At 52.9% G+C, this 26,299-nt stretch overlaps 1 protein-coding gene across 4 annotated transcripts in view; it reads right to left on the bottom strand.

The window, feature by feature from the left end:
- GRIK3 (glutamate ionotropic receptor kainate type subunit 3) overlaps positions 1-26,299 on the bottom strand; it is a 240,518-nt gene that overhangs the window by 39,014 nt on the left and 175,205 nt on the right. For 2 of the 4 annotated variants that reach the window (XM_067011303.1, XM_059066261.2), the window contains exons 6-10: positions 24,356-24,529; positions 23,566-23,709; positions 17,959-18,066; positions 14,301-14,414; positions 5,929-6,132 (exon numbers count right to left, since the gene is read on the bottom strand). In XM_067011303.1, coding sequence (XP_066867404.1) covers positions 5,929-6,132; positions 14,301-14,414; positions 17,959-18,066; positions 23,566-23,709; positions 24,356-24,529 — 744 coding nt within the window. Of the gene's footprint in view, positions 1-5,928; positions 6,133-11,549; positions 11,990-14,300; positions 14,415-17,958; positions 18,067-23,565; positions 23,710-24,355; positions 24,530-26,299 lie in introns of those variants that run through there. The other 2 variants (XM_067011312.1, XM_067011306.1) reach the window with 1 other exon arrangement.

The following is a 26,299-nucleotide window of genomic DNA, read 5'->3' as shown; positions in this document are numbered from 1 at the left end:
CATGTTCCTCCTCGCAGCACCGATCAAAATTTTCATGAAGTTTAACTTGGTTGATTCACTGCTTGTTCCCAGAGGGGCAGGAGCCACGTTGACCTTGGTCTCTCCTATATCTCCAGTCACCGCCCCGGGTCTGGTCTGTCATTTGTGCTTGGCTCACCCCTCTTGCACAGCAGGCCAGACCCTCTGGCCATGACCAACCTCATGCAGGCACAAGCTGCCGGCATCTCACCTGCTGCCCACCTGGACACTTCTTCTCCCCTTCTTTCCTGTCTCTCCAGCCCCGCTTCCCCCATAACTTCCTGTGGACGCTGCTGCAGGGCCCTGATTGGCTCCCATGGCTGCCCTGCCAAACCCAGAAATGCATGAAAGTCAGGTGCCAGTGGATAAGCCTGTTCCCCCTTTTCCCCTCACCCCGAGAGGCGGTCCTGAGACACACTTTGTCAGGATTTTCTGGGGTGCGGAGTTAGATTAGTAGCACTCAGTGGTGCATCCTCGTGTCGGCTTTCCCTCCCCTCTACTTCTCTTCCGTGCCCTGACTCTCCCCGGCATCACCCCCCCAACCCACGCAGTAGTAGCGTCTGAGCCTCATCAGCCTCTGCCCTCCAGAAGCCCAGGCTGAGATAGGGTTCCATAAAGCTTTGTGGAAAGAATGAAGGGATGATGGTCAGCAAGAGGACCAGCTTGTTCCCGTTGCTTCCTCCACGCTTGGTTTCCCTCCAGTAACCCCCTCGCCCCTGCAGCTCTGTTGCTGCCTAGCTCCTTGTCCTTTCTTGCACTGGTTATCCAGACCCTGACCTCCTGCCAGGCTCTTTCCAGGTCTTTCCCAGGCTAGTCTCTGCTTTCTGGGTCCCAGCAGCTGACAGCCCTGCAGTGAATCTCAGTGTAGCCCAAGTCCTTCCTGCATCGCTCACTGGCTTCCTTGGCCGTCTTCAGGTAGATCCTAAGCTTCCCCGGAGCTCCTCAGTCATTGCTCTGGGCGAACCTGGCTGCCCTGACAAGAGGCTACCTTTTCAGTCCATCTGCTTCCCTGCCCTCACCTGCCCTGTCCCATCCACGCTTCTGACCTGCCCCAGGTGAGCTCCCAGCATGCCTTGCTTCAAAGTGCACTGGCCAGCCTGAAGGAGGTGGCTTGGCGGAGCCTTTCCTGGCCACCCAAACAGGGATTTGAGGCCCCTCCTAAGACCAACGCATGCTGGCCAGAACTAAGATCTGGTTCTTGGTTGGAAGGCAGGGGACACAGTGCGTGATGGGGTCGGTCACGGCCTTGACAACAGACCCTCTGCTCGCACACCTTGGGTGGGAAGCTCAGTAGTCGTGAGCCCACAGCCGTGTCTCTGGGGATGGTGTGCAAGTCCACGTGCTCATTCATACATCCTTCATTCATCAACGCCTGCTCTGCGTGCCCAGCCCCATGCCAGGTGCGGGCAGTGCCAGCGCAGTCCAAAGGCACTGTCTGTCTGCAAGAAGAGTCAGGAGGGGAAATGGGCCCTTGGAGCTGTGCCACCTTCTCTGCTCTGCTCTCAGTGTTGCACGGCGACAGAGAGGGACACCTGGGCAGTGCTACTTCTTTCACAGGGGAAGGGAAGACACGCCAGGGCTCCCCATGACCACTCCTTGTCTCAGCCATCTCGGTCCAGCCGCCTCCATGAGACAGGGAAGCCACCTTACATGCTCTAGTGAGATGTAACAACTTCGAGATAAAAGAACGAATGGCTTAAGTGAGGGGGTGGCATGGACATATACACACTACCAAACGTAAAATAGATAGCTAGTGGGAAGCAGCCACATAGCACAGGGAGATCAGCTCGGTGCTTTGTGTCCACCTAGAGGGGTGGGATAGGGAGGGTGGGAGGAAGGGAGATGCAAGAGGGAGGGGATATGGGGATATATGTATACATATATCTTTGTTATACGCAGGAACTAACACACCATTGTAAAGCAATTATACGCCAAGAAAGACGTTTAAAAAAAGGCTTCCCTGGTGGCGCAGTGGTTGAGAGTCCGCCTGCCGATGCAGGGGACACAGGTTCGTGCCCGGTGCGGGAAGATCCCACATGCCGCGGAGCGGCTGGGCCTGTGAGCCATGGCCGCTGAGCCTGCACGTCTGGAGCCTGTGCTCCGCAACGGGAGAGGCCACAACAGTGAGAGGCTCGCGTACCGGGAAAAAAAAAAAAAAAAAAAAAAGATGTTAAAAAAAAATTTAAAAGAATGAATGGCTTCCTGTGGCCTGGAGGGCATTCATGCGTCCCCTGGAGGTCAGGCTCCTGCTCCCTCCCCTCCCCCTCTCTGTCCATAGGCCTGGGAGAGCAGCCAGGACAGGACTCTTTGGCCTCCACAGAGAAAGCTTGCAAGAGGCCAGGCCAGCGGTGTTCAAGGAGCCCATGTGGGGCCTGACCCTGTACGCCCAGGAGATCACACTCGTGCCAACTCGTGGATGCTGTTTCATCCTCGTCTCCCTCCGCCTCCCCACCTGCTGCTTGAGACCCTGTGTCCATGCCTTCCCATCAGCCTCTCCTCCTTTGGCCTCCATCACCCATGTTCCCCGGCCCTCCTCCCTCCTCTCTGGACTTGCGGGCTCGGGCATCTTGTTGAGGCCTCCTTTTCATCCCCTCCTCACACTTCCATGCCATTCAGGGTCTCACCCCAGGTCCTCCTCTCTTCTCTCCCCAGCAATCCCCGCCTCTGTCTCTGTGTCCCAAGGTTCCCCCGAGGCTGTGTTCGTGACTCCAAACCTCCACTTCCAGCCCTGCCACCTCCTCTGAGTGCCCAGCCATATGGCAGCCACCTCCTGAGACCCCAATCCCAACATGATGTCTGAACCTCTACCAAATCCTGTGGGGATGACCTCACCACCGCCCCAGCCATCCAAACTAGAATTTCACAACTTGTCCTCGATTCCTCCCTCCCTTCGCCTTGCCTCCTTCATGCCACCAATCACCAACCTCATCATTTCTACCTTCGTGTCTCCATCCTATTCCATCTTCTTTCCTCCTTTCTGACGACCACCCTTGGAGGCCACCATGCTGTCCTCCCCCCAGGTCCCAGTGCTGGCCTCCAGACTGGCTCCAGTTTAGCCCGGCAGCACAAGTCCCAATTTGGTGTCACCCCCTTGCTCTACATCTTTCAGCTGTGCCTTCTAGCTCACGGGATTAAAACCAAATTCCTCACTTTAGCACCCAAGGCTTTTCAAGGCTTGTCTCTTGCCCCCTTCTCCAGCAGCAGTGTGCCCTCTTGGCTTCAGGCTTTCCATACTTAGGGCTCGGTCTCCATAATCCCTAGCAGGATCCCAGGCACGTGGTGCCAGAACAGAAGCTCTTGATGGTAGGTGTCAGGAAAGGCCCCCAGTGCAGAAAAGAGGGTGATGCCTTGGGTGTGCCTCAATCTCCCGTGACGCTGATCTATATGAGTCAGTTCCCTGAGGCTCCAATTTGGATTCAGAGGAGCAAGGACTAGATCCCAGGTCACTGTGGCCCCCCAGGGTGACCACGACCGAGGGGCCAACTCTCCCACTGCCACGGCCACCCATGTACATACTTTGGACAGGAGGAAATGGTGAGGAGCAGGATAGCTCCCGTGTGCTGAGCATTTTGTGCTGTAGCTCATTAAATCTTCCCAAGGACCCTAGGCGGAAGGCTTTTAAAATTATTCCCATTTCCTAGAGGTGGAAATAGAGGCCAGAGAGGTTGAATAACTTTCCCACTGTCAGCTAAAATGTGTTAGACCCTGAATTTGAACCCATCTCTATTGAATTCCAAAGTCATTGAAATACATGGGAGTAATTTAAGGCATGGACAAGAGTAGGAGACTTTCGGGGGATGAGGAGTGAGAGAGCAGGAAGTAAAGATGGAGAGAGTGATGATCTGGGAGAGAGATGGGGTGATGGATGGAGAAATCACTGCTCTGTCCAATCACCTTTTTTGTTCCCATAGTTGGAGGCAACTTCAGGGAAGGCAAGTATGTGAGCAGGAGAGGGACACACCCTCTAGGTACCCTATCTTCCCCCATAACCCTGGCTCCTTGGAAGGCCTGTGGCATGGGACAGAGATAAGCAGAGTGTCAGGGAAGGACTTAAGTCCTGTTGGTCAGAGGCTCCATCCAGGGCCTCCAAATGGGCCTCAGGGAGGAGATTCTTACAAAGGTGGGCATTCATCATTTTTACATCTTCGTTCAGATCCCTAATAAGGAAGTAATAATATTGCCAAGCTTTTACCACGCTTTCTATGAGCTAGTGAGAAGACTAATTATCTGACGACACTAATAAATGGTTATGATGTTATTAAAAATGGCACCAAGCTAGGATTAATAGGCTCATCAATTGTAGGGAATCGGGTTTAACACGGTACCCACATGGGCCATCAGGGGCCATCGTCTTGATGGATACTGGGTTGCATGGAGGCCATGGATGAGACCCCCTCTTTTCTCCAGCTGAGGGTCAGCTTAGGAAGGTCTGGCTGCTGCTGGATTTTCTAATCCACCCCTTTGCAAATGGCTCTGCGGAGCTCTCGGGCTCCTGGGGATGCTGTGGGTGGCAAGACTAGCATCAGCCTCGTTCACCTCTGCATGTGGCCTCCACGGTCCGTGGGATCCCCTCTTCCTCCCCAGGCCAGCTCACCTCTGCAAGCGACAGGCTCAGAACCTACCCAGAGACCCATGCTCCAGAGCCCCACTCATGAAGCTCGGAGGGAGGGGGGAGCTGATAAATAGAGATGCCTGTGGGGCTTGCTGACTAATTTCCATAATAATTACAGTTATTACCAATAACGGTGACAACACCACTCCCTCCCATTTAGACTGAATTCCGCCATCTAGGAGCTCTTTCCCCACCAGTTGTCGCCTCTGACAACAAGCGGGGAGGCACACAGGGCAGGGATCATTATTCTCACTGTTGAGTTAGGAAATGAGCTCAGGGAGAAAAAGGCACTTTCTGAAGCCCCCTCCCCAGCCTCAAAGGAATAGCCGTAATGATAAAAATAAAAACAATAGAAGCAAGTACTGACACGGTGCTAACTATATAGTACACATATGTGAACTTAGTCCTCACAACACCCTGTGGGGGAGGGGGCTATTATTATCATTCCTGTTTTACAGCTGAGGAAACTGAGGCACAGAGAGGTTAAGAAACTTGTCCAGGAGCACACAGCTAGTAAGTGGGAGAGTGGGAATCAAATCCAGCCCAAGTTCATGCTCTTTACCATCAGCCTCCACCGCCAGCCTTCCCTGAGAGATCCACTTCCTAGGGCCGAGGAAATGACTCCACCAGTGAGGCTCTTCTTGAGCCTTCTTGCTCTGAGCTCCAGCCTCCTTCCCTTCCCAGCTCCCCTCTGACAGGTGCAGGAGGGCTAACACAAGAAGTCCCTGATGCCGCCTGCCTGCACTTGGGGAGGCGAAGTGATAATAATCCTTTTGGCTGAGGCTTTTCAGGTTGCAAAGACTTACTATATGAACCTTCCCTGCCTTGGGTCCTGGGGTCAGATGGCTTTCTGCAGAGCTCAGTGCCCAAGGCTTCAGAAGCAGAGAGCCTCCAAAGATTCTTTGAGTCCCAGCTCCATTGCTTACTGGCTGGGAGCCTTCACCTCTCTCTGCCTCAGCTTCCTTGTCTGTTAAATGGGTGGTAATAACAGTACCTACCTCACTGGGTTGTTGTAAGGATAAGCGAGAGAAGGAATATGAGGAGTCTGGTGGTACAGATCCATTGCATTCATTAACAGGTATTTGATAGAAAATGCTTCTGGAAAGTTGAAGGCCCTGAGCTGGAAGGCAGGCAATGTTTAGTCTGTGCTGGGTGAGCCTGTACCAATGGCTCCTTTGTCTCCATCTCTCCTTCCCCCAGGCCCGCCATCTGCCAGGATGCCCCACCCTGACGCGCACAGAGGACTTGGCCACGCCTCCTGGGAGGTCCTTGGTCCCTTGTGCTCCCGCCTCACTTACGTGGTCAATGAGCTCCTTGATCATGCCGTTCCACTGGCCTTTGTCGTCCTGTGCCCCATATTTCCCGTCCTCCACCAGCCGGATCTCGTAGGAGAAACCCAGGATGTGGGCCAGTTCCTTGAGCAGGTCGATGCAGTAGCCCTCGAACCGGTCATTCCCGAACAGGGTCCTGTCGGACTTCCGGAACATGACAAAGGGCTCCTCCTGCGGGGACAGAAGGGAGAGGGGCAGACAAAGGCTGAGTGGGTGGGGCAGGTCCAGCTGGGGCCAGAGAGCTTGGGCCAGGGGGGGCTCAGAAGAATGGCCTGCTAAGTCAGGAGAGGCAAAGCGTACTTCCTGAGAGTCAACTTTGTGCCTCGCGGATAGCCACCTACTGACATGCACACAGCACTCAGTAGGTCCTCATTGATTTGATCGTCCAATGATCGCAGAGCTAGAAACTAGTGGAACTGGAATTTGAACTCAAGACTGTGATTCTGAATCCCAAGCTCTCTCTGCTGCACCGTCAACACAGGCCAGTGGTCCCCAAAGTGTGGTCCCCGGACCAGCAGCAACACCCGGGAACTTGTCAGAAATGCACAGTCTCGGGCCCCACCCAGACATACTGAACCAGAAACTCTGGGGTGGGGCCTGGCAATGTGTGCTCTAAGAAGCCCTCCGGGGGATTCTGATGTCTGCTCCAGTGCGAGCACACTGCTGCAGGAGGCCCTTCATCGTTTCTTCCCTGACTGCTCCCCAGCTCCTGTCTAACAGATGAGATCTTCCTGCTCCCTGACACCTTTCTCTCTTTGCAAGGATCTAGTCCCCAGCGTTAGGAGCTGCCAGTGAGTGATTCCTGAAAACTGTGATAGTTTGCATTTGTACGTGCCAGGCGCCAGCAAATCAGCAGACGAGATGGTGCCTGTGGGGGTCCAGTGCAGAGCCCAGCAGATCAGGAGGGCTCAGTGGACAGTAGCTGGTATTGCCTCCCTTAGCCTGAGTTTCAGCCTTCTGGGGGTAGATATGAGTAACTCCATTCTGTAGATGTACAAAGTGAATCCACCAGGATCATGTAACTCGTGGGAGGTCACTCAGCTGCCATAGAGAGAGGATTTGACTCAAGTCGGTGTGGTCCCAGAGCAGGAGCTCTTAAGCACCTCACTGTGCCAGAGGCCCTGAGTCATATCGTGCCTCTCTCTAGTGGGCAGGGGGTCCTCAGAAGGTGGCTTGTGGGTCCAGGGCATAGGTGACAGCTGTCCCACATTAGGTTCCTTCCCTCCCAGGTGACAGGGAGCCAGTGAAGGGCTTTCAAAGGGCATGACTGTCTGATTTCTCATTTAGAAATAAACTCCTGGCAACCCTGCAAAGAATAACTGGGAGTAGAGGCAGGGAAACCTTGGAAAGAAGCTACTGGCCTCATCCAGTATGAGATACACAGAGTAAGGAACGGAGGTGGATGGGTTGAACTCTCAGCAAACTCATCATTCACTGAGTTCCTACTATGCACCAGGCATTGATTTAAACTCTTTTTCAGAGTGAAAAAGGCTCATGAGCTTTCAAGATAGGTGACATTACTGTATGCTAACACATATATATGGAATCTAAAAAAAAAAAAAAAAAAAAAAAACTGGTTCTGAAGAACCTAGGGGCAGGACAGGAATAAAGAAGCAGACGTAGAGAATGGACTTGAGGACACGGGGAGGGGGAAGGGTAAACTGGGATGACGTGAGAGAGTGGCATGGACTTATATATGCTACCAAATGTAAAACAGATAGCTAGTGGGAAGCAGCCGCAGAGCACAGGGACATCAGCTTGGTGCTTTGTGACCACCTAGAGGGGTGGGATAGGGAGGGTGGGAGGGAGACGCAAGAGGGAGGAGATATGGAGATATATGTATATGTATAGCTGATTCACTTTGTTATAAAGCAGAAACTAACACATCACTGTAAAGCAATTATACTCCAATAAAGACGTTAAAAAAAAAAAAGATAGGTGACATTATCCCCATTTGATAGATGAGAGAACTGAGGCTCAGAGAAGGTCAGTAAGTTGCCCAAGGTCACACAAGAGTTGAATTACAGTCTGATGGAGTTCAGGTTCAGTACTTCCTGCCTGTAGCTCCTTGGCCTCTTTCTGGGCCTTAACCTTCCCCCAAGCCACCTTGGCACCCCCTCGTGAAGGAATGCCTTGAGCCTTCAGCTGATGGGTGACAACCATTAGCTGACAAAATCCTCCTCTTGGGGGAAGCTCATGTCCACGTGCCCATAAGAAGCGCACACACCTCATCTGGAGGCACATCATCATTCTCTCAAGTGCTGGGGCCATTCCTTTGACACTGTGGGCCCCTGAGCAGTCAAGGGCCCTCATCAGGGGTCCTCAGGCACAGAAACCCACCGGCAGCCTCTTGCCAGGCTCCTGCTGCAGAGGGCGGGCTAGATTCTCTGGCCCTGGTTCCCCGGCAACGCTACCTCTCAAAATCCCATCCCATGACTGATTCATTCTCGGTTTTCAACAGTCCTTTGGGATGCCGCAGAGAAAGGGCAAGGCAGTGTCTGAATCCCCAAAGGGTTCTGAGAAAACCATCTCTCAGTCTAATTGGGTGAAAAGCTGGGTCATTTGGCTAGACTCCATGCTAAATCTCAGGGCTTCCCCTCCCCAACTCCAACCAAGCAGCTCACAAGTTTGGAGAAAAGAGTTGAGGAGGTGCCGGGGAAGGAGCTGAGACTACCTGGAGGGAAGGGAACTTAGGCTATTGTGGACCCTGCCTTTGTGCAAATTAATCTCTGGGATGGTGCTGCCCTGAACCTTGGCACAGGGCCTGCTGAGAGGGCCTGGGTGAGATTTCAATCCCATCTCAACTGTTAGGTCAGATGCTCTTGTGCAGTGAACGGACTGCACCACGGCACCCGGTAGCCCTGATGTTAGCTCAAGCAAAGAATTAAAGAGAAGGTACCTTCTTTGCCAGGTGAATCATCAACCACATATAGATTCCTAAGCAAAATCGACCTCCTTCTGTAAAATGGGGATAATAATAGAATCTACCTTACAGGATTGTTGTTAGGATAAGATGAGTCAATCTGTGAAAAGCACTTAGTGCCTGGCAAACGTAAACTGCAATATTATTATTATATTACTAATATCATTATCATCTTTCTGTGCACGGAGTAGCCTGTTATTGCAGTGACCTGTCCAGCCTAGAGACCATGCCCAATGTCACTAAAGGTTAAAAATCATAGCTAGCAGCGGAAAGCTAGTTCAGGAAAGGTCCCTGAGACAGCTCACTTTCTGACCCTCTCTCCGAGACCCTCCCAGGCCCTATCCTCTAAAATTAGCACTTCATTTGTGAAGCCACCCCAGCCCCAGAATCTATACATCTTCATATAAATACGCTGCCTTTGGAGCAGCTGTAAAATGCCATTAATTTCAGGAAGTGCTTTGCGGATGGCATACATATTTAACAGCCAAAGCCCAGAGCATTAAAATGGTGCTCGCCTCTAGTAATGTGTCTCTAGACCTGCAACATTTCCTAGGGGGTAATTCTGAACTCCGCCAACTACTTATTCATGGACTATTTCACAATTTATTACTGGAAATGTCCAGACAGCCAATTCACAAGCTCTCTCGGCTGCTAATCGATTGCTCAGTGAAGGTGCCCTCAATTTCATAACTTCACTCTCTCCTACTGCTCTGGGAGAACAGCCGTAGGAATGGGGGTAATATTTCTCTGCAACAAGTCGCTGGAAACAAGAGTCCAAAAAAATAACCTTCTCCTACTTTTCATTGTTAGGGCTCTTAGTCTAGTTTCTTAGTCTAGTTTCACCAGTGTGAGAGCCAAGTGACAGGACCTGTGGAGTTGGAAGAGGGTGTCTTGGGGCAGGTGGGGAAAGCCAAGGGTTACCTACCTAAGAGCTCTGTTCCCAAGCCCCTGCCGGCTTAGGCCATCTCGACACACACCTGCACATGCATGCGCTGTGTATGCACACAATGCCACTGGCACGAATACACCGCATTCTCGGATGTTCTGACCTGCTCAGACATAGAAGCCAAGGACCTGGCCCCCAGGCCTCGGCTTCTGCCAATTAGAACCAGGACAGAGCAATTGGAGTCCGGTCCTCCCAGCAGGTGGAGCCTAGAGTGGTTCCTGGCCTGGGATGGTTCTCCCAGCCCACATCCTGGTCTCCCCAGCTTCCCCTCTCCTGGGCCAGGTGTGCAGGTCTGGTTTGCCTGGCAGTTGTGCCTAAATGGGTTACAATGCACACATGGCACAAACACACCCAAAGGTGCAAGTCCAGACACCTGGCAGGGAGCGGGTGCGGGGGGTGGGCGCTTCCAGCCTCTTGCTGCTGCTGCTGCTTCAGCCTCAGGAAGGGAGAAGAGACCGTCACTCTGAGGGGTCAGAGAGGGCGAGGTCCGGGCTCTGTCCATCTCTCTGTCCAGGCTAATGCGACCTTAGCACCTAACCCCGGGATTCAGGATGGAGGAGGAGAGAGGGGACTTTGGGGGGCAGCCCCCATATCTCCCTGTGTTCTCTGCCACATCCAGATTCCAAGGACCAGAAGAGGAGGAGAGACTCCCTCATCAGGGTCTCAGGTCCAGCCCTGTTCTCCAGGGCAAAGCTGGTGGATGTTCTTGCACCCAGGCTTGGTACCTGCCTGTCACTCAAAGCACTGTTGCCCTGACAACACACTTCCAGAGAGGCAGGGGCCAGTGCTCTCTGTGGGAAATGCTGGCCCTGCTTTCAGGCTGCTAAGCTTGGTGTTGGGTTTTCAGCCAGAGTGTCTGGGCTGGGCTGGGCTCGACACTCCCCACAACTGGTGCTGCTGTCCCCAAAAGCCCAAGCTGAGAGCATTGTACCCTGACCAACCCCGCCCAGGGCTCTGGGACATGCAGACCACGCTGAGACTTTCAGGAGACTCCAAGGACATTTTCAGCTGGACACAGAGAGTTTCTTGGAGACCAGTGTAAAGGCTACATGTCACATCCTCTGTCCCCCCTCTGCCTCCGGGAAAGACTGGGCTTCTCTCAGGGAAGAAGTAGACCCAACCCTCCATGATCTCTGGACAGTGGGGCTGGAGACAGCTGGATTATGGGTCATTCCCAGACCATGCGAGTATCTGACCCTGCATAATGGGGTTAGGATGGTGGGACATCTGCTTCAAGTGGGTCAGCAGCCATGTCAGAGGTCAAGGCAAAGGAGTCCAGGGGTAGGGGATTATCACAAGGTCAGGGCCAAGGGCTCAGACCTTGAGGTGGTGGTTGGGATGTGGAGCTTTATGTATCAGCAGGAGATTAGAACTATGAAGGGCTCAGGAGGTCACAAACCCTAGTGCTTGCAGGGACCAGCCAGGAAACACCTGTATAAGCAGCCAAGAGTAAGCAGTATGGAATGGTGGGGTCTGTGGTGAGCCAGGGAATGCCCACCAGGCCTTAAAGACATTCAAATCCAAGCTCAGCATTTATAATGCACCCTGACAGAGATAAGCTCTGTGACCATGGTCAGCAGTCAATCTTAAGTGAACTTCAGGGCGCTGGTTGTGGATGGAAGCAGAGGTTTTCTCTAGAACTCTCATTCTGCTTATTTAAAGACCGAGCTTACTGGGGACTGGATTTATAATCAATAATAACAATAGCAGCCATTACTTAGACAGCACACACCCTGTGCCATTTATTTTTATTAATCATTCATCCTCTCAACTCCATGAAGTAAGGACAATGATTATCAACTCTCTTTCGCAGATGGGGAACAGAGACACCAAACGACTGAGCAGTTTTCCAGGGTCGTACAGCTAGTGAACAGTAAAGCCAGGACTCAGACCCAAAAGTTTGAGTCTCTTAACCATCACAGTCTGGCCCTTGTGTCCTGGTCACACTTGCATGTCGCCAAGAGCTGCTGGGCTCATGTTTGCCTGGATGAAGGGCCGGTGAACTGACGGAGCTGCATCCAGGCTGCCAGCCAAGGGGGCTTCTGTCCTTCCTTGGGGGTGCTGAGAGCCAGCTGGATGATGTGGGCGGGACCCTCAGTGAGCAACTGAGTGCAGCAGGTCGGGACCTTTGCAAGAAGCTTCCAGTATTGCCCAAGAAACTGTGAGGAGAGCACAGGATATCTGTGGGATTCTACCTCTGCAGGTGTGGATAAATCCCCTGCGGCTTTGCAGAAGGGTCTTATGCCCTTGAAACCAGGCTGCTGTCACTTTAATAAAACTTAACCCTGTGGTCACTGACGGTGTGTGTATTTTGCATCCTTTTGGTGTATTATCTTTAGCTCCCCTCCTACTGTTAGAGTACTGTTTTGTGGCTGAAACAACTCAGATCATGTAATCATCTCTCCTAATCTCTCTGAGCACATCCGTTTTACCTTTTTTAAATCTTGTCTTCTGAAAAGTGTTTTAATTATATCTCACATTTTATGCAGCCCTGCTTTTAATCTTTTACCACCTTTTTATTATTTTATTTTTACCCTTTTATATTTTAGCTTTGTCACACTTTTATCCCTTTGTTTTCTGACATTTTGGTTTTACACTTTTCACCTTCTCTAGCTGGAGCTGTTAATTATTTATTTTATTTTTTTGTCTCTCTTGGTAGCTTTCCTTTTAATCTCATTCCTTATTTCATTTTTCTCTTTATTATTTTACTTTTAACCTTTATTTGGTTCTCGTTCAACTTTCCTTTTATCTTTTCTATTTTTATCCACATTAATATTCCTTTAATCGCTCATCACACTCCATTCTAATCCCTTTGCTCTTTTCATGTCTTCTTAATCTTTATGTTTTGCTTTATTCTTTTTCATTTATTTTTTATTATATGTTATAGTTGTACAATATAGTGATTCACAATTTTTAAAGGTTATACTCCATTTATAGTTATTATAAAATATTGGCTATATCCCCCATGTCGTATACCATATCCTTATTGCTTATTTTATGTTTCATGTTTTTACAATTTTTTCCCCTGTTCCTGATGAGATCTTTTGACTTACTGGTTTTATAGCTTGATATTTATATTTTTTTAGTTAACAAAATGTCAATCAGGCAGGCAGGATGTCTGGTTTTGGGGAAGATGCCAGTGAGGGTCTCACTCCCGAAAGGTAGGTGTGGAGAGGTGTCTCCCCAGCCATCTCCTTCTGGCTCTCTCAGCAGCATGTTCAGAACTGCTAGGTCTCCATCAGCTTTAACGTGGATCCTCTTAATAGTCATAAGCCTGGAGACTGGGGATGACAGCCATAGGCTACAATTGCTCCCTGGAAGCTGATGGTGCCCCTGGAGTCTGCTGCTTACTGGATTCTTGGGAGGGTGGGGTTTAGCTATTACATCCCTTCTTCCTCCATGGTGTCTGCCACCCAGCCACTGAGCATATACCTGGCACTAGAGGGAGGGCATAGGACCGTCCAGTAGGGCCTGGCCAAACCAGGCTGAGCTCCCTTTTTTGGTATAGAGTGACCTTAGCACATGGTCCTGACAATCATATTTGCTTCATTATAAGGAGAAGCTGACCAGGGCCATAATTGTCCTCGAAGGGCCTTTGGTCAGAATCCACCGGGCTGTGATCAGGCTGCCTCCCCACTACATGGCCCAGCTTGGGCCCCAAGAGCAGTGCTACGTCTCTGAGAGGGTGAGTCCTGAGCCTCCGGACACCCTGGAGGCCTTCCAGGTGGGGCTGGTGCACGTGCAGTGGGCACAGCGCTGGCCACAGGTGGCCAGCAGCCTGGGTGTCCTTCCTCTCTCCCTGAGTTTCAAGGCTCACAGAGCCTGGGAGACCCCAAAAGCCATTCCTTGGGTTGAAATGGTCAGAAGAAGGAAGCACTATTCAGTCCTGGGCAGTGGAGGGAGGGTGGCAGGGAGAATGGTCATAGCCGTGGCCAAGAGCACTCAGGACAGGACACTGTGGGCGGTGGCACGTGTGTGGGCTCCCAGCACCCGCCGTGCTGGGGGGACCAGTGGGAAGGGCCTTTTCCCTGGGAACTGGGGTGGAAGAGGCAGAAGGCCTGGTGCAGAAGGTAGGTTACCCCTCCTTTCTTCTACTCAGCACAGTTCCTCTCAGGCATCAGGGGCTCAGGGACTGGGTGGGAGTGAGATGCAAACACACAGGCCTCTGCAGCAGGGCTGGCCAAGCAGGTCCCAGAAGGCAGGAGGGCTGGCCTGCTCTGCCTTTGGGAAGAGGCTGCTCACAGCCACCTCCTGGGGTCTCTGGCCTGTGGCCATGAGCAGTATTGTTCTCTCTGGGGGCTTTCTGAGGGACCCTCAATGTTTCCACCTTCCTCCCCCATCTTCCAGCCTCCCAGCAGCCTCATAAGAGTTGCCTGGCCTATGCTGGGTGGGGTGATGGGGGGTCTTTCCAGCCCCGACGGCCAGCCCGCCCCCAGCTCACAGCCCCTCCTGCAGGGCTGCAGCTCTTACCAGCACAGTGGTGACGATGAGGGACCTGTTTGTCAGAGAGTCGGTGACATTAGGGCCTCGGCCTCTGGCAACCTCCGTGATGTTGAGCCCCTCGGCAGGACTCCACACCCCAACCTGGATGGACAGACAGATGGAGAACAGGAGGCTGAGTCTGCGGTCTCTCCATCCTTTCTCCACGCCAGCAACCTCCTCGTCTCCTTCCCATCCTTCATGAGTATCGTCGTCGCTAATGTGTTTCGAGCCAACATTTCTGGCAACCCTGATGCCTCCCTCCTTCCCAGACGAAGCCACCAAGGTGCTCAGTCTCCTGAATTCTGCCACCTCCCCATTGGCTAGCAAACCCGCCACAGCTGGAAGGGAAAATGCAGAGGGAGAAAATGAACATAAAGACGGCCCAGAGGGCACAGTGGAAGCCAGCCTGGGGTGGAGCAGGTACCATGAGGAAGTCAGTTAGGGTCAGGGCCAGGTCTTGCCCTGGGACAGTCACCCTGAGCCTGGGGGGGCCTCCCGCCTCCTGGGGAAGACCTGGGCACCAGCTGCTCACTGGGTCTCAGCGTGTGCCAGCTCTGGGGCCAGGCGCCCTCCAAAGCCCAGGACAGGGCCTGGAGCGAGGGAGATGTTTCCTAGGCAATCTGTGGAAGGACGAGATGTGTCACGTGCAGGAAGGCGGGCATAGCAGGACGCCGGTCTTTGTAGCTATTTGGGGGCAGAATAGAGTGGAAAACCCTCACTGGGGACACTGGATGCCACTCGGTTAGAAGGCAGTTTGCTTTGTGGTTTTACACCTAAAGGTGGCAGACACTCTGGCCGAGGTGGCATAACCTCTGTCCCCATGGTGCCCTTGTGTCTACGAGGCCTGGGACTGGAGGGAAGCAAGGGAAGATCAAGTTTACAAATCGTTCTAAAGCCCTGGGCCTCTTAAAGATCCTTTGGGACCCAACTTTGCCCAGCTCTGAGTCCATCGCAGTTCTTCTCTCTCAAGGAAGGTTCTGGCCTGCCCATTCTGTCCTTGTCCCAGTTAGGGTGGGGTACTCAGGAAACTTAATCAATTAAACAGGGAGGCCGAATGCAAACGTCCCATTAAGAGAGCTATGCATAGCAGAGAGACATGTAATCATGCTTGCGTAATTCTGCCTTAATCTCCCCAAAGCCACCGGCTGGAGCTGGCTGGATCAGTTATGACCCAGCTTAGCAAACAGAAGTGATGAGACAGAAGGGATGAGAGGCAGAGCAGCTGTGTTTGGGGGCTCAGCACCCTCTCCGGACAGCATCTCTGTTTATGCAGACCCCGCCGCCAGAGCCAAGAGGAGAGCAGACAAGCAGACAGCGTCAAAGAGGCTCTTCTCTCAAGGGGGCTGAGCTCAGAGCCCAGCCCAGCACGAGGGACCCTAGCAGCAGGCCTGGGTGCAGGAGGCGCTCAACAGACAGCTGGCTGGTGGCCAAGTGACCAGCAGGAGCCCTCACCCCAGCAAGCATCTATTGAGCTCCAACTGCAGGACCTGCTGGACACCAGGTGCCGTGGGGTTGTGAGAACAGTTAAGACTGAGGAGGACCCAGTCTTCAGAGGCTCTCCGCCCTCAATCTGGTCACCTGTGTCTAGGTATAGTAAAGAGTTTTTCTCGAGTATTAGCTGTGGTTGATTTGTGTCATTGCCGGAGGGCTGGTGGGAGCTGCGGGTAGGCTCAGATGGCAGGAGGGCTCTGATGGGCAATTACTGATGCCTGCCACAGGCGCAGGAGTGGGAGGTGGTGGCATGCCTGCCATCTAATTGCCATCCTTAGAATTTTAGGCTATCCCCAGAGACGGAGAGCTGAGAGAGCAAAACTGAGACAGCGACTTGAGTGACAACTATTGCAGTAGTCCTGCCAGAGGAGGAAGGGGGCTCCCTGGCACTGCAGGAGTTTAAATAGGAGCTGGCAGGGTGCTTGATAAGCTATGGTTTGAATAGGGTTGGACCAATGGGCCGCGATCATCTTAGGAGGAGAGGGCACAGCGCCTGTCCTTAGGGGACCGATGCTGTGTGTGGCTGAAAGAGTTGCAGAAGAGTGGTTGCCCTGGCCACCCGGCCCCAGCACAGTGGCCCCATGAGCCCGTGGGAAACTCAGGATTGAATGAAGTCACCTCGGCCACAAAGTGCTACACAGGCAGAGCCAGGTCCACGCCTGTGGGAATGAACCAAGGAAACAGGCTACTACTGCAACTGGGGAGCTCGCAAGGGCAAAGGCCTGGAGGTGCAGGAGGGAGTGGGTATGACTGGGCCATGGGGAATGTTTGTGGGTGGGGCAGTGGAGACTAGGCCTGGAGAGGCAACCGGGGTGTTTCCCGGAGAGCTTTCAAGGCCGGTTGAGGGACTGCTACTGAATGCTTTGGCACTGGGGAGCCATGCTCAGTCCCAGGGCAGGACAGAGCTTCATCTGTGTGTACACTCAGGATGGCTGGAGGGCCCTGGAGTGGAGACGGGAAGCCAGGTTGGGGTGTTAAAATAATCCAAGGAAGAGGCCCGGACCAGAGAGGGCAGAGGAGGAGAGGAGAGGAATCAAGGGTTCCTGAAGGATCACAGGCATCAGGGGTGGCCACTTCACTTCGGGCCTCTTTGCATTTTAGACACCCCCCTGTCCCAGGGTTGGAGAGGTGCCCTGGTGGCTCCCAGAGACCAGCCTGCTATGGGACAGGGTGTGGCTGAGCCCCTAGCTCCGAGGTCCCAGGGGATGCTGAGAATCAGGGGCTAATGTGAAATTCCCTTCTCAGGTCAGCAACCTGACTTTGTCAGAATATGCTGAAGGTTCCCAGGGATCAGAATCGGCCCCATTACAAACATTTCTACGGTAGCTAGATGGGAGGCCCAGCTCCGTGGGCTTGCTTTCCACATTGAAATTCCCCGGAATCACAGAGGCCTTAGAAGCATACAGTGGGGAGTTCAGAATCCACATGCTTCAACCTCTCTCCAAGAGTAAGAATCACCTCCAGGGCTTCCCTGGTGGCGCAGTGGTTGGGAGTCCACCTGCCGATGCAGGGGACACAGGTTCGTGCCTTGGTCCAGGAAGATCCCACATGCCGCGGAGCGGCTGGGCCCGTGAGCCATGGCCGCTGAGCCTGCGCGTCCGGAGCCTGTGCTCCGCAACGGGAGAGGCCACAGCAGTGAGAGGCCCGCGTACCGCAAAAAAAAAAAAAAAAAAAAAGAATCATCTCCAGTCCCCCAGACAAGCAATCGCTTTGTTCAATCTTTGCTTAAATGCCTCCAGTGGCAGTGAGTTCATTACTCCCCATGCAGGCATCCCCTGGTCATTAGAAAGTTTCTCTTACCTAAGGACATGTCTGCCCTTCTGCCCCAGGACAGCCCTGCAGGGACTTAGTCTGTCTGCCCCTTGAGCCTCTCATCTCCTTTCCAGGGTAAGCATCTCTGATGGCCCTTGCTCACAGGGTGATGGTTTGGGTATCTGCCATGGACAGGCCACTGGGTTCTGCACCCCTCCAGTCTGAGAAGGCCTTCCTGTTCTCTGATGGGCCAAGGCACTGGCCACACTGGGTCATGTTGAGTCCCAAGGCGCAGATGGACTGGGTCTTGCCCCTTGCTCTGGGTCTCTGCCTAGGGTCTATTGTAGGGGATTTAAAGAGCCTCTGCTTGTTGGCCTGCCCTCCCACTCCTGAGCCCACACACCTTCTCTAGGCCATCTTCCTTCAGGCTGATGATGTCCAGATCGAAATCCGTCCGTAAGCCACTGGTTTTGTTGAAAACAATCCTTCCTGTTAATCCTTCCCATTGAGCCTGCCGGAGGGGAGAGGGCAGAGCAGCAATTCCTCGGGCTCATAAATCATCATTCGGTACAACTGTACAATGCTTCATTTTAATTACTCCTTGCACTGAGACTGTTCCCCCAAGACCATGATTAATTAATAATCACCTCCATCATTGCTAGGGCTGTGGTACGAGCCAGCAATTTCCATAAATTCTATTATGCTCTTCAGCCAGCTTTACACTTGCACCTTCTCATGTACAACACTGATCATAGATGTGCTCAGATGAGCCCCCGCCTTGAAGCCATGAGAAGGGGGAGTCCATGTTGGGTCTCCAGAGACGGGCAAGGAGGCAGGCAGGCAGGCTGTGGCAGGTGAGACCTGCCAAGGGGCAGAAAGCCAAGGGGCCAAGCCAGCTCTGGCTGTAGGACCAAACACTTGGAGTAGCCCCCAGAGAGCCGGGAGTGACAGAGAAGGTCTCCCACCCCTGCCCCTGCTCCACCCATGTCCTGGTTAAGAACTGGGGTCAGAATACAGGGTCCAACCCCAGTTGGAGCTGGGATTTCATTTCACCTGGCTGCCTCAGTTACCTCATCTGTAAAATGGAACTAATAATATTACCCATCTAACCAAAATGCTATGAGGGCGAAATGAGTTAAGTCCCTTGAAAAACGGAGAACAGTGCCTGGTACAACCTGAGACCTGAATAAATGGTAGGTAGCTTTTGCTACTTTTTCTTGCCTTTAGCATCATTAACACAGAGAGAGGCAGGCAGAGGTTCAGAGAAGGTACAGGACCCAAACTAAGAAGGGCTTCATCTTCTAAAGCAGGGGCTGGCAAACTATGGCTTGCAGCCCAAATGGGCCCATTGTCTGTTTTTGTAAACAGTTTATGAGATCACAGTCACGCCCATGGGTTTACCTATTGTCTTTTTTTTTTTTTTTTTAAACATCTTTATTGGAGTATAACTGCTTTACAATGGTGTGTTAGTTTCTGCTTTACAACAAAGTGAATCAGTTATACATATGTCTTTGATGGCTTTTGAGCTGCAACTTTGCAGTTGAATAGTTGCAAGAGAGACTGGTCTGCAAAGTCCAAAATATTTACTATCTGACCCTTTTCATAGAAAAAGCTTGCCGACTCCCCTTCTAGACAACACCTTGCCTGCAGGCCCACAGCGTTAGGGATACCAGGTGCTTCACCCTGCTTGCCTCACGAAGCCTCCACAACAGCCTCGGCATGTGGGCCCAGTGGGTTCCTCACCCCACTGGGTCATGACCCTTGCAGATTCTGGAGAAGGCTCCAGAACCTCTCTGTGGCTGAAGGTTCCCCTTGCACTCACAATATTACACACAAGTTCATGGGTCCCCAGATCCCTGGAGGCCTATCTATAGATTCCACATTAAAACCCACGGGAATCTCTGAGCACTCGGGCAGCTCTCCGGCACTGTCAAGTCTTGCGTATAACGGTGTAGACAGGCATGTGTTATATTAGCTCAGGCGGAGGGGCACGCCTAGGAGGGTTCCGGGAGGCTGGAAATCAAAAGGGGATGGAATGAGTGCTTTGCACAAAGCATCCAACCTCTCTGAGCTTCAGGAAGAGGAAAATGACCTATTTCACGGGTGGTAACAAAAGTGCGTAAAAGGGCTTAGCAGAGTGCCTGACATACACAACCCCGGCTATTATTTTTCCTTAGTCGCTTCCTTCCATAGGGCTTCCCTGGATTAGGCCTGGCCCTTGGCTGGAGGGGGAGGGATGGTTACTTGGGCCATGGCCCAAGGCCTCAGGAGAAACCCTATCACAGAAGGCTCATCCGGGATTAGCTTCCCTGCATGAGCTCATCCACTTCACATCACAGTCCTGCCAGGTGGGTGTCATGATTGCCCCCATTTTACAGTCATGGCCACTGAGGCTCGAAGAGAGACTGAGCTCTGTGGGGCCCAAGTAATGGTGGTGCTGGGCAGATTCTCACTGTGCTCAGAGGGGCTGAAGAGCTGGGGTCATCATGCCCAAGTTGACTGGGGAGGGTTTATGAAGCCCAGGGAGCTGGAGATTGGGGTTGGAGATGGAGATTTAAAGATGCATCTGACTCAGAGAGCAGATTGGTGGTTACCGGTGGGGAAGGGGGTTGGGGGATGGGCATTCAGGGCGGAGGGGTCAACCGTATGGTGATGGATGGTAACTAGACCTTCAGCAGCGATCGCTTTGTAATGTATACAGATGTGGAACTATAATGTTGTACACCTGAAACTTACATGATGTTATACATTATTTTACTTCAATTAAAAAAATGCATCGGTGACAGTGAAGGCCACTGTTTATGACTTCACAGGGAGGCTCAGCTTCCTTGAGGCTGGCTCCCCAGCCCCTCTGCCTTCCCCCTCCTCTGCCTGGGGCCCCTCCCACCTCGGGCTACCTCTCAGCCCCCAGGGAAATCACAGCAGGTGCCTTCAAACCTGCGCTGGAGGGAAGGCTTCCTCCCTGTCAGCTACAGAGGAATTAAATGTCAGCAGGTGCGTGGCCTGTCTGTGGGCAGTCGGGCAGGGGCAGGGCCAGGGCAGGGAGCCGCTGGCAGCTCCTCCCCGTGACATTTCCCAGCCCTCCCGCCCCTTCCAGCTGCCACGCAGGACTTGCTAAATGAAAGATGCTTCACACGCTCTGAACTCCGGCCTGGTATTTTCCAGCTCCTCTCGGAAATGCCAAGTCTTTAAAATGATTTACTGTCACGCAGGCAGATGGGAGACAGGCAACTTGGGAATGGTCTGAGGGAAGACGGTGTACTGGGCTCAGGCAGGGTATCTGGGTCCCGGGGATGGCCAGCTGTAGGGCCATGAGGGAGCCCTGCAGCTGCTCTGGGCCTCGGTCTCCACTTCCCTAAAATGGAGTGGAGATGAAGTTGTTTCTGAAAGGACTCTGTGAAGAAGTGAGTGGTGAGGGCTGTTTACTGGGTGGGGCCAGGAAACAGGAGGGCCAGGTATGCCAGTGTGGGCCGCTCGGTGCCGGTGCGGGGGGCGGTGGAGAAGGAGGCTCCCCTTTCTGTGGCGTGACAGTGACTCATCTGCTCCCTTTAGGGCTTCAGGACTGAGCCTCGAGCACTGCGGGGGGTGAGGGTGAATGGGTGGGGGACGTCCCTGAAGCTCTGGGGCCTGGAGATCCTCTTTAGCTGGAAACCCACCAGGGAGCAAGAAGCCAGTGTGACGACAGTCATGATGATAGAAATAATAGTAAGAGCAGCCAATCAGCTTGGCACTTGCTATGTGCCAGGCCCTGTCCTAAGTGCTTCACACACCACAACTCACTTACACCTACAACAAACCTGGTATTATCTCCATTGTACAGCAGGACCTGCAGCACAGAGAGGTTCAGTAGCTTGTCTAAGGCCACACAGCTAAAAAGTAGTTAAGCTTCAAAGACACGTCTGGCTCCTAAGGGTCCTAGGGTTGTGGCCTCCATCAATGAGAAACCCATGCCAGCCTCTAGCTACTGGGTTGGAGCCTGCCGAGGAAGGAGGCTCAGGGGGCTGGAAATCAGGCTTTCGAGTTCCCAGAGAACAAGCCGAGGGGCTTCCCTGGTGGCACAGTGGTTGACAGTCCGCCTGCCGATGCAGGGGACACGGGTTCGTGCCCCGGTCCGGGAAGATCCCACATGCCGCGGAGCGGCTGGGCCCGTGAGCCATGGCCGCTGAGCCTGCGCGTCCGGAGCCTGTGCTCCGCAACGGGAGAGGCCACAACAGTGAGAGGCCCGCGAAAAGATCCCATGAGAGAGGTTGAAAAGTACTCTTATCAAAAAAAAAAAAAAGAAAAAAAAGAACAAGCTGAAGATTGCCCAGGCCAGCCAGGCCTTGCTCAGGGCATTGGACAATCAGACTTCCTCCGCAGTTCTGAGGGGTAGGATGAGAAGGGACCCTCATGGTCCTCTTCTACCACAACATCTGGTACTGGAGCCCCTTCTAGGGGTGAGGGGACTGGTGCCAAGGACATAACTGCTCCCTCATGATGACTACTAGCTAGTGTTTGCCAGGTGAGGCAACTGACACTCGGAAATGTCCAGGAATTTATCTAAAGCCGCACAGCTGGGAAGAGGCAGAGACAAGCCCAAAGGCCGTGCATCAGACTCTAAAGCCGTATGCCTTTTAGTGTCATTCTAAAACACAGGAGGTGCCACTGGCCTCGTCCCAAGCAGTCATGGTGAACTGGGGCCTCTGGAGAAGCTGCCCTGTCTGCTGAGTGGTGGGTTTCTTTGCTATTTACCCTCACTGTGTTGCCTTCCTTTGCGTATGGGATTACATTCATTAATGGGATGACTTGATGGACGTCTCCCTAGGCGGTGAGCTCTGTCCGTGCGGGGGCCCGTCTGTTTTAGCCCCATTGGATCCCCAGCGCATGGCTCAGTGCCGGCCACCCAGCAGACCTGCACAAATAGGTAGTGAATAAATAAATGAACTCTCAAAGCAGCCTGCTTCATTCCTGGTCCATCGTGATGGCTACAAAGAGATGGTCTATATGGAGCCCTCCTAGAGGGCTTCCCCTAACTGCACTTGTTGTTACCCTGGACAGGTCACTCCCTCCGACCCAGGGTAACCCTGCCTAGATCTTGTCCCCCTGAGCCTTCCTCACCTACCATTACTGGGACTTGACTCTGCCTAGCCTTGGGCTACATGCTTCGTACATAGTTTTTCACACTGTTTTTTTTCAACAATGCTTTGCGGCCGGAACTCTTACTATACCCATTTTACAGTTGAGGAAACTGAGGATCAAATCATCTAATCATCTCACCCAAAGTCACGCAGCTTGTTGTGATGGAGCCAAGGTACAAGCCCAGGCCTGAGCATTCCCATCTGGAAAATGCGAACAATAAATTCTGCCATCCATAAGGACAATGGTGATGGAGAGTCTGCAACTAAACTTTGGCACTGTGTATTTCCATGGTCATCCTCTCAGCAGCAGGACAGCTTCTGCTCTCTGGTTCCTTTGAACCAGCTCCATGGATGGGGCTTCTTCATGGTTGCCATGGTGCCAGGAGAGCCGGGTCCCAGCAGGGACCCTGGCTGGGAAGTTGGCCGATGGGCCCAAGAAGAAGAGTTAGTGGGGAGGCTGATTATTATTTACTGAGCCTCCTCTGCCCTCAGGACTAAGCACTGTCCACATGGTGCCTCATTTCATCTTCAGCATCCCCATGAGGCAACCAAGGCTCAACAGGTTTCCCTAGATTGCCTGAGGTCACACAGCTGGAGGCAAAGACCCTCATCTGTTGTGCTTTAAAGCCCAGACTTTGTCCTGCTGACAATGCCGACCACCCACTGAACACATACTATGTGCCGAAGACTCAGCCCCTTAGTCATCCTCTTAGACTGGTCCCTATTGAGCCCATTTTCACCCGAGGAAACAGGCTCAGAGATGTGGGGCAACAGGCCCAAGTTCACGCGGATTGGAAATCAATGCTGTCTGACTCCCAAACTTGGGCCCTTGACTGCTCTGCGGCCCCCAGGAGATGGCCCTGGGGCCGTCCTGGTGAGTGGGGGGCACTCACCTCCTTGATGAAGTTCATGAAGCGGCCGCCAAAGCGCCACGCCTTGTGCCGATGGCACTGCAGGGAGTTCACGGTCATCTGGGGTGCCCGCTGGTAGCACACGGACACGATGTGGACGGCGTCGTACAGTAAGGCCGCGTCAGTCTGGAGGGGAGGCCCAGGGTTGCCTGAGAGTAGCTCAGGCCTGAGGGTCCTCAGCCCACCCTGCCCTGTCTCCCTTCCCCTCCCCCACCAGAGGCAAGGGGGTCCTGGTGAGGGAAAGGTCCTGAGACCCTGGTGGCGACCCTGTCCCTGCCCCGAACGAGAAGCCAAGCTCGGATTGTCTCTGCAGCTCTGCAGACACCGGACTCCCTCCCTCTTCAGCTCAGACCTTCTCTGCCAGGCCCCACCACCCCGCGCCGCCGTTGTCCCAGCTATTGCCTGCCCCTACGCACACCTTCAGCTTTCCGGCCTCCCCAGCCTCCTGCCAGCCACAGCTGAAAGTCCCCCATGCCCAGCACCCACTAGTCCTTATTCCTACTCTCTGTAACCATCTGTTTCTGTGCCTGCACTCCCACACTTGGGGTGGGACTCTGTCTGATTCCTTTGTGTCCCTGGCCCCTGGCCTAAGGTCTGGCATATACAGGGCAGGTCTTAAGAAGGAAAGTGGTGGGAGGGAAAAAAGAAATAGGGAAGAAGGAGAGAAGGGAGGGAGGAGGAGAGGGAGGGAGGGAAGGAGGGACGGAGGAAGGAATGATGGGAAGGAGGGAGGGAGGGGAGCCCCCAGGTCTGGCCCTCCCGGCTGCAGTACCATCATCACTCCATCCAACAGGCCAGACTCTGCCCGGGGAGCCGCCTGCAGCCGCTCCATGGACCACTTCTCCACGATGGCCGAGACGTGGGGGTTGTCCACGTTGAGGATCCGGAATCCCGTCAGGTTCACCCCTGAGTAGCGGTAGGGCTCCAGGTCTAACGCATAGAGATCCTTGACAGAGAGAGTTTCGGTAAACAAAGGTGTGGCCTGGCTGTGGGTTCCAGCCTCACCTCCCACACTCCCTGCTGGGGCCCCAGAGCAGCCGCAGCTCCCTGCAGAGCCCTGTGGAGGTGCGGCCCAGCAGTGGGGATGGAGCACCCATGGGAGCACTGCACCTGGAGTCCACTTGAGCGTGGAGGAGTCCAGCCAGCCTACCTGGTGGCTGATCCCACTTTACTCTGCTGGACCTCAGACACACTGCTCAGCCTGTTTCTTCATCTACAAAATGGGGATCATGCCTCCTCTTTAGGCCCCATTGAAGCCGTAGACATCAAATGCCCAGCCTGGAACAGCAAAGGAGCCTGATAATGGTCATGACCGTCATCCTCTGACGGGGGAGGTCCGCTTTGGGAAGACAAAGGGCGTCGGGTCTGGGCATCTCCAAGTTACCCAGAGGGAGGCTGAAGGGAGGATTTTATGCCCCCAACTCAGAGGGTATTTTGAAACAGTCTCTTCTGAAAACAAACTTAGGGTTACCAAAGGGAAAGGTGAGGGAGGGATAAATTAGGAGTTTGGGATTAACAGATACACACTACTGTATATAAAACAGATAAACAACAAGGACCTACTGTATAGCACAGGGAACTATATTCAACATCTTGTAATAACCTACAATGGAAAAGAATCTGAAAAAGAATAGATATATAGATATACATGCATAACTGAATCACTTTGCTGTACACGTTATACAACACTGTAAATCAACTACACTTCGATCAAAGAATTAAATTAAAATAGTCTCTTCTGCCTGAGATTGAAGGAGTATAGCTGTCCTCTTCTCTACCCTTGCCTCGCATCATCAGCCAGGCCCCCTTACCCCCTGCCTCCTAGGAGCAGTCAGCCTGTCTCTCTGTGGGCCAGGTCATGTCCGGTCTGGTGCAATGGCCTAAAAGCCAGGAAGACAGGCCTTCATGCACGGGGGCAGCCCAGCTTCAGCCCCTCCTGCCAGCTTTAGCTGGGGGGTACGGTGAGCCGGTGAGGACAGGGGGCAAAGGGAAAGAGGGGGGTTGGCTGCAGAGAGAGGAGCCAGGTGCTAGGCTGAGAAGAGCTGGCACGAGGTGGGGGCTGGTGTGAGCAGCAGAGCTCTGTCCTCTTAAGAAAAGCTACCCAAACTTGGAGATAAGGCAGACGGAGCAGTGCGTCCTTTCAATGTCACATAGAAGCATCGCTTAGCAGGCCCTCCCGGGATTGGGTAGTTCTCCGGCAGAATGCACCCGGGTTCGACTTCACTGTCGGCTACTGGTTAAAGGCCCAGATTCTGAGCTAATACGTAGATTTTTGCCCATAGAAAAGATAATCCCCAAGGCGGTGGTTTTATTGCCCTGTAGGATATTAATCCATTTTTGTGTCTAACTTAGCCATCTTATTTTATGTTCCCCCTACACCAAATACCTATAAATACTCAATCCTTCAAATGCTCTTTGAGCCAGCGCTGTCATCCTACTGGTTCCTTTGTTCATGACTTGAATACATCTTTCACGCGTGTTCATTCTATATTTGCATAAGAGTCGCGTTACTTTTTTTTTTTTTGACGAACGTAGGTCTTTATTACTATTGCTGGGTCATATGGTAATTGTATGTTTAAAATTTTTTTTTTAACATCTTTATTGGAGTATAATTGCTTTACAATGGTGTGTTAGTTTCTGCTTTATATAACAAAGTGAAGCAGTGATACATATACATATGTTCCCATATCTCTTCCCTCTTGCGTCTCCCTCCCTC

The sequence above is a fragment of the Kogia breviceps genome, chromosome 1, assembly GCF_026419965.1.
Source record: "Kogia breviceps isolate mKogBre1 chromosome 1, mKogBre1 haplotype 1, whole genome shotgun sequence".
NCBI lineage: Eukaryota > Metazoa > Chordata > Mammalia > Artiodactyla > Physeteridae > Kogia > Kogia breviceps.
The sequence above is the reverse complement of the archived record's forward strand: the minus strand, read 5'-3'. Positions and strand labels throughout refer to the sequence as shown.